This window comes from Geospiza fortis, unplaced genomic scaffold (genome assembly GCF_000277835.1).
Source record: "Geospiza fortis unplaced genomic scaffold, GeoFor_1.0 scaffold135, whole genome shotgun sequence".
NCBI classification, from domain to species: Eukaryota; Metazoa; Chordata; class Aves; order Passeriformes; family Thraupidae; genus Geospiza; species Geospiza fortis.
This window is the reverse complement of record NW_005054646.1, coordinates 76,800-92,226: the sequence shown is the minus strand read 5'-3', so window position 1 is coordinate 92,226 and position 15,427 is coordinate 76,800. Positions and strand designations below refer to the sequence as shown.

Sequence of the window (15,427 nt, the reverse complement as noted above, 5' to 3'; positions counted from 1 at the left end):
CTGAGGGATCGTGGGGCGAGTGGGAGCTGAGGGGCTGAGGGGGATCGTGGAGTCAGGAAATGGGGTGGAAAACCCTAAAGCCCGTCCTGTACCACCCCTGCCACGGGATGTGGGGAGAAGCTGAGGGATCGTGGGGCAGGTGGGAGCTGGGAGGTTGTTTTTGGGGGAACCGTGGAGTCGGGGAATGGGGTGGAAAACCCTAAAGCCCGTCCTGTGCTCCCCCTACCACGGATATGGACACCTTCCATAGCCCACGGACACCCCAAGCCCCGTCCAAGTGCCGAGGTCACTGCAGGGGTTGGCAAAGGAAGGAGCCAGAGGCTCCAGAGGAGAATCCCTTCCCCAAGGAGCGATCCCGGACAGACGGACAGCGCTCGGTGCCTGCCCTCCCAGGGATGGGGAGCAGCGAGGCAGCTCCGGGCTGTAGGCGTGGGCCACAGCCTGCTGCACAGAAAGGAGCCGGTTATAAATACCTATAAATGCCTCCCTCCAGTCTGTTTTGACTCATTCGAGCACGGGTTAATTTTAGGCGCACCAAAACGGCTCCATCCCGTGTTTTTTTGGATCCTGGCTGACTCGTCGTGTTTGTAGGGTGGGGAGGAATCGTTTGATGTTTGTGTGGGAATTGTGGGAGGCTGCTGGGGAGCAGCTGCTGAGTTGGTGGCACAGAATTGCCAGTCATGGGCTGGGAGTGACCTTCAGCCCCATGCAGTGCCACCCCTGCCACGGGCAGGGACACCTCCCACTGCCCCAGGTTGTCCCAGCTCCTGTCCAGCCTGGCCTTTGAGGCGTTCCCTTTATCTCCTGGAATCTGGGAATATCAGCACTGCCCCCACCCCACTGTCCTCCTCCAAACTCTGCTTTGCCTCGATGCCTGCCAAGATCTGGATAAAAATTAGGTTGAAACTTGCACCCACCGTGCCAGACAGTGCAAGGTGCCATGAGAGGGCGGGAGATACATCAGAGATGGGGAAGAGTTTGTTTTCCACGAGGTGTTTCCTGACAGAACCTCGTTTCCACCCGGGAAATGTGGTTGCTTTGGAATGTGACTCCAAACCCTGTCAGAGGGGAGGGGCTGAAGAGTCCTTGTGGGGTGGTGTGATAATTGGAGATGTGGCCAGTGCCACTCGTCCCAGGGCTGTCCCCAGCCTGTCAGGTGTCACCCTGAGCCCAGGGATTATTTTTACATCTGCAAGGCTGGCAGTTGTTAAATGAGTTTATTTAGAAGGATGGTTTTAATCCACATCCCTTATTCTGATAGGAAACATCTTGTGAGCAGCAGGATCCTTTTCTCTGGGGCACGTCAGAGCCCACAGCACCTCAGGGGGCTGGGGACACCCTGCATTCATTTATCAGGTGTCCCTGCCCTTTCTGGGTGCCTTCAGAGCACAGAGCAGGAGTGGATCAGTGAGCTGATCATTTCCTCTCCCCTGCAGGAAGAGGAGAAGGAATGGCAATGAAGAGGATGGTCACGTTCCCCAGAGCAAACGTAGCACCAGGAGCTCTGTCCTGCAGGACTCGTGGGACACTGAGGTGAGAGCCTTCCCAGGCAAACCCAGGCTGCATTCCAACAGCAGCTGGAATATCTGTGCTTTTATTTTCATTTTTATTTCATAGCTTTGTGAGGTTTGACTTGGTGACATCAGAGATTGAAATCAGTTTGGAAATCAGCATTTCCAGTGAGCCTGCTTATGGCCTGGCCTGAATATTTCTGGGAAGAAATTTCAAATCCTGCCTTGCAGCACCCAGGGAAAGAATTTGCAGCTTTTTGGTTTTGGTTTGGGCTGAGCTGTGCCCACAGATGGGGGGCTGTGTCCCTGGGCTCACTCTGCCTGACCATCAGCTTTGCCTTTCCTCACCGTGAGGTGATTATTTGTGGCACAAAGACAAAACACATTCCAGGCAGGCCTTATCTGATGTGCAAAAAATGCTCTGATAGAGCTGCTCAGTTTAAGCAAGACAAACTCAAAACTCATTGTTTTTTCTCATATTTTCCTTTTTTTTTCCTGGATATGGCATAAACTCTCTTGTTGTCTTACCCCTCACCAGACAGGTGTTCTCTCAGTGCAATTTGACATTTTTTTTTCTTTTAAAAAAAATAAAAATTACTGATTTCCCAACTGCTGCCAGATGTCACCTGGGTGAATCACCTGCAAATTCACTGTGAGCAATGTCCTTGTGTTGTAAAACATTCATGGAAAAAGGGTGCAGAGCACTCTGAAGTTAATGAAATTAATTTCTTTGAACGTTTTGGAAATATCCTCGGTGTTTTAGAGCCTCCTCACTTTGAAGGTGGATTGTAATGAGCAATTACAGTCTGAATTATTATGGAATTACCTCAATTATTCAACTGTTAGTTGTACTTTGCAGAAAACATTTAGTTGCTATGTAACTTTGAGCTCTTTTACAATCTGGAAATGGTTTCAGATGATATTTCTACATTCCTGTTGTGAGGGGGACTCTCTCTTAAGCTGGACAAGTGGATGATGTGACAGGACACTGCTGGAAATGCTCTAGGAGCTGCTGTCCATCACAGAGGAACCCCCTGGGATGAAAGCTGCTGTGTTTTCAGGAGGGAAACTTTGCATTTTGGGCTTTGCTGGGAGCAGCAGCCCTGGTTTGTGCCACCTGACCCTGAGTCCCTTGTCCCACAGGTCAGAGCCCTCCGTGTGTGTAGGGTAGTTAAAGCCAAAGCGGCTTTGTGGCGGGAGGAGGACGGATTTAGTGTGGAACGAGGGATTGCAGTGGGACTAATGAAATTAAGGATATCAGGAGAACCTCCCGATGGTGAGTGGCAGAAGCAGCACCTTTGCTTGGAGTGTGAGCACCTGGTGATGGGGCAGGGCTGGCAGTGCCCACACACGAGGGTGACAGCAGCCTGGTTCCTGCCAAGGTCACTGCTCAGCCTGACAGAGACTCTGCTTCTTGCATGCACTTGCCTGGCAAAGCCTGGTTTTAACTCATTAAACCCTGGTGTGAGGCAGGGAGGAGCTCTCACTGCCGAGGAATGTGGGCACAGCTTCTCAAACAGCATAGAACAGAATTCCCAATGTTTTCTCCCGATGAATGGAGCTTTTTTTTGCTTTTTTGTTTTTTTGGCTTGTTTTCTTGTCAGATCCCTCAACTGAGCATGCCCCGAAATTCAAGCCACGAGATTAAATCTGTATTATTCCAACATTTGGTTAAGGACTTCCTGTGCCAAAGGGAGAAATCCTTGTGCTCATTGTGCACAAGTGCTTCCGATTGGTGCTGCTTGGAAAGTCTCAGCCAGTTTGCAACGCTTGGATTTAGTTCCCTGACACTTTGCTGTGTGCAAAGACACCTCTAGCTGGTTAAAAACCCCCCCTGGATTTGGGATATTGCCTGGGAAAGGGGGAGTGGGAGCAATTTGTGACTTCCAAGAGCACAGGAGAGTTGCTTTTCATGACAGTGCATTGCACACCTGCTTTTTGTGAAACATTACCCAAAGTCCTGATTCCTCTGGGCTGTTTTGGTTCAGACTGACTGTTCCCTGTTGCAGAGCGAGGCCTCTGAGAACACAGCCTCAGGATGGGCAGTCAGGCAGTGTTTTAAACCTGATGGCAGTCAAGCAGTGTTTTTTGCCAGGATCTGTTCCTGTTTTTTTTGTCTTGGCATGTTTTGCTCTGGAGAATGAGGTGAAGGGAGGTTTTTCCTCAGTGGCAGTTCAAACCTGGGCTGTTCTGTGATGTTACCCCTCAGTCCCTGACTTTGAGTCCCACTGCTCATCCAAATCACATCCAGTTCCAAAGGATTTGCTGTTTTCTCCCTCTGGATTGGCCTTTCACCCAGGACAGGCAGCACTTCCAGCTTTGACGGGATGGAAACAGATTCTCTTCAATCTCCAGCAGTGCTGCTTTTTGGGCACTTGCTGTCAGGATGTGCCATTCCTGGTGCTCTGGAGAAGCCACTCAGAGGTGACAGCCACCCTGAGGGTGACAGAAACCTCTGCCCTGGGCTCAGTCCTTGGCCAGGCACAGCCACGGGGCTGCAGCTGCAGCCAGGGTTAAACATTAGCAAGGCAGAGCCTTTGCCACGGAATTTCCCTTCCTGTTCAGCCTGTCCTCCCTTTTCCAGGAGCTCAGCTGTGTTGTTTGCCCTGTATTTGGTTAGAAATCCATTGCTTGTTCCCAGGTGAAGCCAGGAGAGGTTGCAGTGGATCCTCCAAGGGCAATGCTGAGGTTCCCAGCTGTGCTCTGCAGTCTGGGCAATCACCAGTGCAAACCCTTTGCTCTCCTTTTCGCAGGGAAGGAAGCGAGTCTGAGTGTTCTGGCTGACCCTTTCCTTCCTGAACAACTTCTGCAAACCCCAGTTTCTCATAGTTCCTCTTTGTTCTGGCCAGGAGTGAAACTGCTGGGTTCTTGGCACAGATCAAATCAAAGTTCTTGTCCCCCACTATCCAGGGAAGGGCTGCTCTTCAGTCCTGGCTAAAACCAGCTCGTGGCTCTGTTAAACTCCTCTTGGAAGGCATTGAGAGCAGCAGGGGTCGAGTGACTCTTTCTCCAGTTCCTGTCCCAAGAGATTGTCCCAGATCTGCACATTTAACAGGACATTTGTTTGTTTTAAAACTTGAAGTGTGATGCTAAGGCTTAATGAGCCCAGTAAACCTTGAAGATGCCCTTTTGATAGCTAAAGTATTCATAAATATCACCGGGCTGCTTTCCTTTGGCCCTGTAAAGCTTTGTTGATGCCTGTCTTGCTGACTTGATGACTTTAAGGATTCTTTTCTTGTCTGATTGTAGTCCAAATGCGTTTCAGAATGTGCACCACAGCCCGGGGACATGGTAGGTGTTCCATGTGATGTGGGCAATGGTGAAGGGGTGCCAGTGCTAGTGAACCTTTGCCTTAGAGAACTGGAAATAAAGAGGGTCTGACAAACCTTTCCATCTGTCACCAGCCTGAGGTGTCAGAAGCACGTCCCAGGACACGCTGCCAGCTTTGAGATGCACAAAATACTCACTACTAACAGCTGGGAAATGTTTGTTGAAATGTGAAACGTGAGCAGCAAGCCAGGCCAGGTTCTCATTTGGATTTTTACCTTGATTTGCAGAAGGTGGCTGTAACGAAGCTCACTAAGGAGCGCAGACTAAAAGGAAACAAAGTGTCCTGTGCGGTGGGTTTCTCTCCGAGGCTGCTGTGACCCCTCAGCATCGCGTGTGACTCTTTGTGCTGCTCTGCAACAGCAGCTGCGCTGCCCAGCACCACCCCCAGCTCCTCCCTGTCCTGCCGGGGCTCTCTCCCTCTCTAGATGTAGGCGGAGGAGCTGGTTGCTCCCGTGGTTCCATCTGTGCTCCCTCGGGAATGACCCCGCTGTGTGTTTTTCTCCCCTCGCAGCCCGGGGCCCTTGGCTTGGCTTGCTGTGCTCCCACAGAGCTGAAGCATTTTTGGTGCTTAGCAAAACAAAGGAATTTGTCAGGGTTGGATGGTCAGGATCGATGGTGGATCAGGGCCGGGGGGAGGGTTGTGTTCCACCCAAACAGTGGAACATATCCACAGTGCCTCCCTCCCTGGGCACTGCACACGCTGCTGGGTGTGTGATTTACTCCAGACATGCTAGTGGGTGCAGTTTGCACCATTCCTGATTTACACACACACACTGGTGGGTGCAGTTTGTACCAGTCCTGATTTACACACACACACTGGTGGGTGCAGTTTGTACCAGTCCTGATTTACACACACACACTGGTGGGTGCAGTTTGTACCAGTCCTGATTTACACACACACACTGGTGGGTGCAGTTTGTACCAGTCCTGATTTACACACACACACTGGTGGGTGCAGTTTGTACCAGTCCTGATTTACACACACACACTGGTGGGTGCAGTTTGTACCAGTCCTGATTTACACACACACACTGGTGGGTGCAGTTTGTACCAGTCCTGATTTACACACACACACTGGTGGGTGCAGTTTGTACCAGTCCTGATTTACACACACACACTGGTGGGTGCAGTTTGTACCAGTCCTGATTTACACACACACACTGGTGGGTGCAGTTTGTACCAGTCCTGATTTACACACACACACTGGTGGGTGCAGTTTGTACCAGTCCTGATTTACACACACACACTGCTGGGGGCAGTTTGTACCATTCCTGATTTACTCCAGGTGAAGCCCTTCTGGAAGTGGTTCTGACTGGTAAATCCCTGAGGATTTAATGAAATTTGTCCTCTTCTGATGGACAAGCTGTGACTTGTGTGGCTTAATCCTTACAAAAATATCGATTTTTTTTAGCTGCTGTCACTTACTCTGTCTGCTTTTATGAATCATTTATGGGGTGGCAGAGTAGCCACTTGCTGATTGACTCACCCAAATATTTGCAGGTCCTGACCAGCAGATCACACAAACTAAAACTGGAACTAATGGAACCTTTCCTTAGCAGCCCTTAAAATGGTGTTTTATGTCTTTGAATCCCTTATGATGATGGCAAATGCTCTTCCAGCCATTCCCACGAAATGTGGTTGTCCTAAATGCTGGCAAATGAGCCCTGGACTCTTATCTCAGTCAAATGCTGAGTTCTTTTCCCTGCATGAGCAATTCCTCAGTGCCCGTTCTTCCTTCACTGTCATGTCAAGTAAATTGGTGTGGAATTGCTGTGGAACACTTCCAGTTAACACTGCCATGGAGTGCTTAAGTGGGAGAAGAGTACTTGATGGTAGGGTGTCACTATCGGACACGCAAGAATGCAAGCACACCATGGTTCTCCAGGTGAAGGAAGAAAGAGGAAGTTTATTCTCTGACTCCAACATTTATAGTTTTCCAAAAGTGACAGTGGATTGGAGGGTGACAGTGACACCGCTCCAATGACACTGGTCAAACCAGCAGTCCATCAACTTTCTCCTCCTCCATAAAAGAAGACAAAGCAATCAGTTATTTACAGAAAGTGTCTGGAAAAGTTCACCACAAGAATGTCCATATCAGAAGGCCTAGAAAATCTTAAAAAACCAGGGTGACAGTAGGGTGTTCAAAGACTTAAAGTGGGTCCTGTGTGCATTTGTTTCTCACAGCCTCTCGCTTTGGATGCTTCAGATCTCACTTTAGGGTTGCCTTGTAGGCAAGTGCTTTGCATGGTGCCCCCCCCTCAAACCTGTGCTAGAGCACAAGTGCCAACCCTGCCCTGCCTGCACTGACACTGCAGCTCCCTGGGAATGTTCTTTATTTTCCAATTCTCGGATCACCCCAGCAAACTTCACTAGTGCAAACGTGGGCTTGGGGGCAGAGCTGAAGGGTTTAACTGGGGAGGATTGAAATCCAACACCCTGGAGGTCACTGAACCCCGGGTGAAGGCTTGTCCCTTCAGCTCTGTGACAATGGCGTGGGCAACAACAACCTCTCCGTGCCAAGGTGGATTTAATCAGTCCATCGGGCTGGAAATGTGGAAGGGAGGGGTTTATCCTAAAGGTTTGCTTCTGTGGGGTGAGGAAGAAGTGTCTGATGTTGCTGTTCACCCTCTGTGTGTCGCAGTCCTCCAGCAGGGACAGCGGGAGCAGCAGCAGCAGCAGCTGTAGCAGCAGCAGCATCAACAGCCCCGACAGAGCAGAGTCCAGCCTCAACCCCAGGATTGCAGGATCCAGCCCTGTCTCCTCCCAGCCCTTCCACGAGCAGTCTGCACTAAGCCAAGGTCCTTACTTCCACATCAACCAGATCCTGAAGGAAGCCCACTTCCACAGCCTACAGAGCCGGGGACGCCTCCCTACATGATGACCCAGCAGCTCCCTGCCTTCTGTGAAGGGACAGCACTGTGTAGATTTGATATTTCAACTTCAAAGTTTGTTAAAATGGAATTGCACAAAATTGCCTGTTGCCTTTTCAGTCTATATTTGAAATAACAGGTTAACAGGAGATTGTTTACTTGTGGTTTGCTGCACTATTGCAATGCAAAAGGGGCTTTGAAGCAATTTTTATAGGATTCTTTTTGGGGTGGTTCTAAAGTACGTGGCAAGAGGAGACTGAGGAGTCCACATGTGTGTTATAGGATTGCAGACTGTCCAATTCCAATCGACTGCCTAATCTGTTTGTTAGCAAGTTGTTGCTTTCTGTAAAGTTCTCTTAAGCGTTCCTCTTCAGTTTTATAAGTCTTTTTTTAATTTCAATAAACTAGTTAAAAAATGATTTGGCAACATAATTTTTTGAGCATTTAGAGTTAGTGAGAATAGGAGCAGCGAGTGCAGGTGCTTAGGCCTGTGAGCTCCCACCCAGCTCAGGGTGATGAGGCTTCTCTCATGAGCTTCACTGCTGCACGACTGGAAAGGAAATGTGAAATGAGAGCCAGGACAGGTCGGGCAGGTGCTGCAGGGGCCTCTCAGGGCAGGGTGGTGGTGCCTGGAGGACACAGGCGTCTTACCCTGCTCCAGCACCCCTTCCCAGCTGTGAAATGTTTTGTTTTCTGTTAGTGTCTAGGTTGTTTTGGCTTTTTTTTTTCCCCTTTAATTTGATTTTAACAATGTAAGGCTAGGAGGTGAAAGAGCAGCTCCACCTCTGTTGCAGCAGCCAGGGGACAAGGACGATCCAAGCTGTGCCTGCTTCCCATGCCACGCCCTGCTCTGAGGATGGGAATCCTGACAATCCCAGAGGTGTCACCGAGGGGACAGACAGACGCATCTCAGTGAAGACAAACACCCAGAGCAGTTTTATTGCTTGCTGCCTCACTTGGTCATGCCCGAGAGCCAGCCCAGCTTGAAGAGGGACGGGGCCGCCGCGTCCTCGTCGTCGGTGAGGAGCTGCCGGAACAGCGAGCCCGGCCGTGCCTCGTCCTCCCTGGGCAGCACAGCAGCTGCAGCCTGGCCCTTTGGGAACACAAAAGTGACTGTGACTGTCACAGCACCCCCGGGGCTCCCTCTGTCCCCTCAGCAGCACAGGGCACGCAGCCGGAGCGGTGGCACTGCTGGGGGAGTGACAGACACACAGCTCGCTGCTGGTAGCAACAGGCACTTGGCAGATGTCACTCAATGCTCATAAAACCCCAGTGAACACTCAGCAAAACCCTCAGAGCGAGGGATCACAGCGTGGCAGAAGCACAGCTGGTGCCCTTGCAGGAGCTGTTCTTGGAGAACTGCAGATTTGAACCTCTCCAGAAGAGTTTTAGCATTGAAGGAGGAGCAAGCATCTGGCAGGGATCCTGGCAAGTGTGGCTAGCACAGGACACGGGTGTGCTGAGCACAGCACAGAGCTGAGGGGAGTGACAGAACGAGCCAGACATCACTGCACACTTCTATGCTCTAGTCCAACTGAGCTGTGAGAGGTAAGGAATACCTTTGCTGGGAAGTTTTGGGCTTTTAAACACCCCTTCTGCTGGGTTTGGTCCTTAAGGGCTCCAAGAAATGGAGAAGGAGAGTTGCAAATTGAACATCATCTCAAATGACACTGGTAAAACCAGGCCTTGACCTCTTTGTCTTGGCTCTTGTCAACTCAACAACTTGTCCCAGTTGCCAAGACCACCAGGGATAGATTAGGCTGGTAATAAGTAAAGGAAACATGAATTGCTGCTTCCCACAGCAGTGAGGTGTTCCTTGGCTCTCACCCAGCACACAGAGCTCCATCTAAGCAGATGTTTTAAACTGGGGGAAATGGAGCAACAGAAAGATTGGCTGCTACAGCTCAGCACCAGGGGAGCAGCAGCAGGACACTCCTCACACAGCTGGGGTACCTGGCCAGGCCTCCTCGGGGTTACAGGGCAGCATCCCACTGCAAAGGAGTTCAAGCATTAGCTACTGTCCTTCAGCCTTTCCTGCAGCCCTCTTTAATGAGCTTTGGTGCATTGCCCTCATCCATGTCAGCCCCCACTGCCTCTGCAGTGGTTTTTGCTTGCCACAGAGCAGTGGCCCCAAAACCACAGGGGCAAAGGGTGGGTGGGGTTTGGAGGCTCCTGGAGAAATCCACCCCATCCCCTGCTGTGCTGCCATAATGATTCATTTTACTGAAAATAAAAATCAGGTGAAATAATGTTTGGCTGCTTTCTTCTTTGCCCATAAACTCCAGTGTCAAGGGGACAATGAATACTGGGAAAATATTCCTGTTTTTACAGCTCGGTTCAAACACCAACCTGGACTCTTTCTGTGCTCCTGGCAGTGGACTTGCTCTTCCGTGAGCTCGACATGCTCAGTGGCAGGAGTCCAAACCTTAAGAAATGGAAGAAAGAAATGTGGGAAGCAGCAATTCCAGAGCAGCTTCCCAGAGGAAGGAGAATTCTTGGAAGAGCTGGGTGCCTCACCTGATCTGGCTGGATGCTAAGGGCAGGATGTTGTGCAGCTCCTGCGAGCTCAGAGCGCCGCCCCTGCTCGTGTACTGGTTCTCTGTCCCAGTCAGCAGCCCAAAGAGAACCTGCAAGGCACCAGGAGAAGCTTGGATTTGGGGAAGAGAAGCTGGAAAGCACCAGGATTTGGGGAAGAGAAGCTGGAAGACACCAGGATTTGGGGAAGAGAAGCTGGAAGGCACCAGGATTTGGGGAAAAGAAGCTGGAAGGCACCAGGATTTGGGGAAGAGAAGCTGGAAGGGACCAGGAGCTGCTTGGATCTGGGGTTCCTGCAGAGCTGACCCCACAGTACGTGGTGAATCCTCTGGCACACCATCAGCACTGAGTGTGAACACAAAGTGCCTCTCTCTCCCCCCTCTTAACTCTGGTGTTAATTATTCCCACAGCTGAGTCCCAGACCTGTTTCAGCACTACTTAACCCAATTAGTGTTGCACAGGCTCCAGTGAATCCTGTCAGATAAAGTTCAGGCAGCCCCACAGCGGGGCCGGGCAGCCGGCTCAGCCAGCTCCTCTTATCTTCAGCTGGCACTGAACACTCTTCCCCTTTGCAGGCAAGTGCCAGTGCTTATCTTGAGGCACTAAGCAGTTCAAAGGCAGCCCAGCTGCCCTGCTGCAGGCATTGAGCAGTGTCCCTGCTGCTCCAGCCCTGCTCCCTACCGAGGTTCTCTGCACCAGGCGGTTCAGGTTGCTGCTCAGGTGTGGGGTGAAGACATCCAGGTCAAAGGGATCGATGTGTCCCTCCAGGAAGTCGATGACCTTCTCAATCCTGCAGGCAGAGCAGAGAGCTCCTGTCAGGGGTGACATCCCGGTGATGCCAGCTCTGAAGCAGCCAGGGATTTCCTGTCTGGGGTGACTGAGCACAACAGGAATTACTCAGCACAACAGCAGCTGCCCCAAGGCTTTCCAGCTCTTACACAACCCCAGCAGCAGGAACTGCTGCCCGTGGTACCCCCCAAGCTTTAACTCTTGGCTGGAAGCTCAACTGCTCTGTCCAGGGGCACCCTCTGAGGGTATCCCATGGACACAAGGAGGGGGATCAGCCCCTGGCCACAGAACCCCAGCCCTCCTCTGGTTTGAGGATGAGCTCAGTGTTTGTGCAGTGTCAGAGCTTGGAGCTTGCACTGGTTCAGGGCCCCCCAAAACCCTGCTGGAGGATGTGAACCCCAGAGTGCCATACCCAGAGTCCTGCTTGATCCTGCTGGGTTTTGTGTCCTCACTCTTGGCTGTCAGGATGATGCTGAGGTACCTCAGGTCGTAGAGTAACTGCAGAGCCCTGCTCTGGGTCAGGGGGAAGCTGTCTGGCCTCTGCAAATGGGACAGGCAGGAATGGGGCTCCTCCCTGGCACAGGGCGGGCTGCCCAAGGAGCAACATCCGAGAACACCAAGCCCAAGGCACAACCAGAGTGAAATCCGGTGTCTGCCTCAGCTGTGGGGGAGCCAGGGTGAGTGTAAGGGTGTCTCCTTTCCAGCTGTCAGGACAGGCACTGTAATGCTGTTTTTCTGTTCCAGGAGCTGGATGTGCCCCTGCATTCCCAGCCATCTTCTCCCTCCCATCCCACAGCCAGGTACCTTCTCCTGCTTCTGCTCCACCAGCTTTCCATAGGCATTCAGCACCTCTGCCATGCAGCTCCTGAGCAGCTCCTGCAGGGTCACCTTGGGCAGGGTGTGCCCACCAACCCTGTTCACCTCCTGGCACAGGCTGAACAGCAGGCACTGCACGTGCCACGAGGGCTGGGCAGGAGAACAGACTTCATTTGCAGCTGCTCTGTAAACTCCATTCCCCTCCACATCCCTTCAGCTGGCTGGTGGGAGTGTCCCATTCCTCAGCAGCCACAAAGCTCTGCCCCACAGCTCGGCTCAGGCACCTCACAGGGGCTGGGTTACTGACACCTCAGATTTTGGGTTACAGCAGCTCCCAAAGCCCCCAAAGACTTTACCAGACACTGAGTGCAGTGAGAACTCGCTGTTAATCTTGTGCCAGCACAGACCCTGCTCTGCCCACCCACTCCCTGGGGCTGTTCCTCCCTCACCTCCTGCATTCTCACCCAGCTGCTTTTCCCCTCAGATAACAGAATTCACTGCATAAGGCTCACTGCATTTCCCTGTCCAGCCCCTCCCGTGCTGTGCAAACACAGAGCTCACTCCAGCCTGGCCCCTCCTCCCCCTGCCACCTGCTCTGTCCCTCTGAGGTCCTTCCTGTGCCACCACCACACCCTTGGGAAGCCACCCGCCTCAGTTCCCTCAGGATTGCACAGTCCCACTGCTGCAGCCCTGTCCTTCAATGCATCCAGCTTCCATGGAACCTCTCTCCTGGGATCTCTGTGTTTAAACCAGGCCTAAGTCCTCCTCTGGCTCAGTTTTACAGGACCTGGGCCAACCTTCCTCATAGAGATAAACAGCAACAATGACCTATTTCCTTCCTCTGACCTCTGTCCTCACGAGGTGAGTGTCTCAGAGAGCACCACAGAGTGTTTGTCCTCTGCTGGTGACACCAAACACCCTCCCCAGCAGCTCAGCAAGTGGCTCTGGAGCCAGTGCTGGGCTCCTCCCACAGGCTGTCCCTCATACCTGCACAGGCAGCCGGATCTTGGATGTCACACTGCTCCCAGACTCGGTCTCCTCCTGGATTTCAATCTCGTCCCAGTTGGTGGCAGTGGCCAGGACAGAGCCAGCGGTGTCCAGCAGCAACGTGTGGGTGAAGCACTGAACCAGACCCTGGAGCACAACAACGAAAGCCCTGATCACAGGACACCTCCAACAGGGCCAAGGCCACCTTGCCTGTGACCTGCTGCAGCCCCCAGAGTGACCCTCATGGACACCAAGCCCCTGCAGCCACCCCTGTGACCGGGCAGCAGCACAGGGAGCTCTGGGCAGCCCCAGCGAGGGAACCCTCCCAAAAACCATCTGAGGAGGGAAACTTCTCCTTACCTTGGTGACAGCCGAGCTCCAGAGCTGATAAGCCACCAGGCTCTGCTGCAGGAGCTCTGCCTTCACCCCCAGCCACTGGGCCAGCTCGGGGGACACTTCCTGGGCCTTGCCCTTGCCCAGTTTCTTGGCAGAGCGCGGCTCCCTGGGCTCGGCGCCGCCCGGCCGGCCCAGCACGCAGCGCTGCAGGTGAGGGCACAGCTCGGGCAGGGCCTGGCACAGCCTGGCCATGAAGAGCACGGCGTTGAGCCTGGCATCCCCTGGGGCGTCCAGCTGGCTCTGGGCACTCTGGAGCTGCTCCTGCACGCAGCCCAGGAGGTGCTGGATGCAGGAGACGCAGCGGTCACGGAGCAGCCCCTGCACGGTGCCGGCGTCGGCGAAGCGGTTGAAGGCGGAGTGTGGTGGCTCCTTGGGGACACAGTCGTCCCCGGGGAGGTAGGACAGGACATCCTCCAGCCTGGCCTTCAGCTTGGAGTCCAGCGTGGAGCAGAAGCTCTGCACGCACGGGGTGAGCGCCTGTGCCTTCATGGCCAGCCCGCTCCTGGCGAAGGGCCCGCGCTGCCCCACGCTGACCCACGCCGCGTCCCCGGGCAGGTCCCCGGGGCTCTCCGACCACAGGAACAGGGCCACATTGTGCTCCAGCTGGATCTGCTTGCTCAGGGCACCGCTGCCACCTTTCACTTCCAACTCCTGCAAGGCTGCGGCCAGCAGCTGCTTGGAGCTGCTGGAAATGGAGTCGAAGCCTTCTTTGGTCAGAGTCTGCAACGGAACCAGGAGAAAAAACCGATTTCAGTGTGCCACTGAAACCCATCCTCAGTGCATTGTGACACAACTCCTGGGGGTGCAGAGCAAGGCTCCCCAGGGCACAGCACCCACCTGCAGCCTGTCCAGGAAGAGCTCCTGCAGCAGCTCCTCCCAGAAGGACACAGGCCTGCCCAGCAGGCGCCGGCACACGGCCTCCCAGTTGTGGCTGCTGGACTCGCTGGACAGCAGCTCCCACACGGCATCACGGATCCCTGCCAGCCCCTTCATGCTCTTCACGTACACCAGCAGCGTCCTGACCCCTGTCCTGATGTCATCGCTGCACCTGGAGGCAAAGTTTCACCCCTGTGAGCGGGGTGAGGCCCTGGCCCAGGGTGCTGGATGTGCTGGGCTGCCTCTAGCTGCTTCAGTCGGGGTGAAGGATGAGGAGGATGAGGGGATGAGGAGGAAGCAGCCAGGCTGGGATTGCCCTGTCCCACTCACATGTTGATCCACTGCTGCAGGGTCTCCCTGAGGTACTCCTGGCTGATGGGGTGTGCCAGGGTCCGCAGGGCCGGCTGGAATTCCACCACGGACTCGGGCAGGTACTTGAACCAGCTGCTCAGCTTCAGATCCTCCTCCAGCACCCCTCCTCTCCCTGCAATCACAGCCAGGGCTCAGCCCAGCGCGGGGCACCCTCCTGCCCGCACACCTGGGCAGCTGCAGGCCTCACCTGCGGGGTTCTGGCCCGTGCTGCTCTCCAGGGTGGAGAAGAGCAACCCACAGGGCAGGGCAGGCTCCGGGGCCACCCCCTCGGGCACGGTGTAGAACAGAGCGTGGGCCTGGTACAGCGTGGTGGTGAGCAGCTCCATCAGGGAACACACCTGGGCTTTGATACCTGCGCCTGCAGAGAGGTGACTCTGAGCCGGGGCAGCCCCTCAGCACAGCTCAGTGGCACTGTGATCCCTTCCAGGAAGGGCTGGAGGGCAAGGGACTCAGCCTCGTGCCCCACCTGCTTCCCCACTACAGGTGGGCTTGGCCTAAGCCCCTGAGAACCGGTGATTTTTGTGCTGTTTTGCAGTGTCCCTGCCACCATGAGATTTACGGGAATCTCCCATCTTCCCATTCACCATCTTCCCAATTTATGGGAATCTCCCATCTTCCCAATTTATGGGAATCCCCCACCTTCCCATTCACCATCTTCCCATTTATGGGAGAATCTCCCATCTTCCTATTTACCACCTTCCCAATTTATGGGAATCTCCCATCTTCCCATTCACCATCTTCCCAATTTATGGGAATCTCCCATCTTCCCATTCACCATCTTCCAATTTATGGGAACCTCCCATCTTCCCAATTTAAGGCAATCCCCCATCTTCCCACCCACCACCTTCCCATACAGGGGAATCCCCCATCCTCCCATTTCTGGGACTCTCCCCGGGCTGCAGTGGGGCAGGCTCCCCCCGAGCTGCCCGGGGAGCAGCCCCGTGG

The 15,427-nt window shown here is 53.7% G+C and overlaps 2 protein-coding genes across 2 annotated transcripts in view; one reads left to right on the top strand and one right to left on the bottom strand.

The window, feature by feature from the left end:
* Positions 1-1,431: 1,431 nt before the first annotated feature.
* FAM104A (family with sequence similarity 104 member A) lies at positions 1,432-8,519 on the top strand (the record flags this gene model as incomplete). Its single annotated transcript, XM_031064859.1, has 3 exons — positions 1,432-1,533; positions 5,069-5,131; positions 7,483-8,519. Coding segments are annotated over 3 exons (402 nt in total), but the record flags the coding sequence as incomplete, so codon positions are not given.
* A 105-nt stretch (positions 8,520-8,624) lies between these two features.
* Positions 8,625-15,427, bottom strand: part of COG1 (component of oligomeric golgi complex 1) — a 7,866-nt gene continuing 1,063 nt past the window's right edge. Inside the window, exons 2-13 of the mRNA XM_031064863.1 lie at positions 15,424-15,427; positions 14,670-14,841; positions 14,441-14,594; positions 14,072-14,282; positions 13,199-13,954; positions 12,839-12,985; positions 11,840-12,001; positions 11,448-11,575; positions 10,928-11,036; positions 10,229-10,338; positions 10,061-10,136; positions 8,625-8,804 (exon numbers count right to left, since the gene is read on the bottom strand). The exon at positions 15,424-15,427 is cut by the window's right edge and continues 193 nt beyond it. Of these exons, the coding sequence (XP_030920723.1) occupies positions 8,664-8,804; positions 10,061-10,136; positions 10,229-10,338; positions 10,928-11,036; positions 11,448-11,575; positions 11,840-12,001; positions 12,839-12,985; positions 13,199-13,954; positions 14,072-14,282; positions 14,441-14,594; positions 14,670-14,841; positions 15,424-15,427 (2,170 nt within the window). The 3' untranslated portion in view covers positions 8,625-8,663. The remainder of the gene's footprint in view (positions 8,805-10,060; positions 10,137-10,228; positions 10,339-10,927; positions 11,037-11,447; positions 11,576-11,839; positions 12,002-12,838; positions 12,986-13,198; positions 13,955-14,071; positions 14,283-14,440; positions 14,595-14,669; positions 14,842-15,423) is intronic.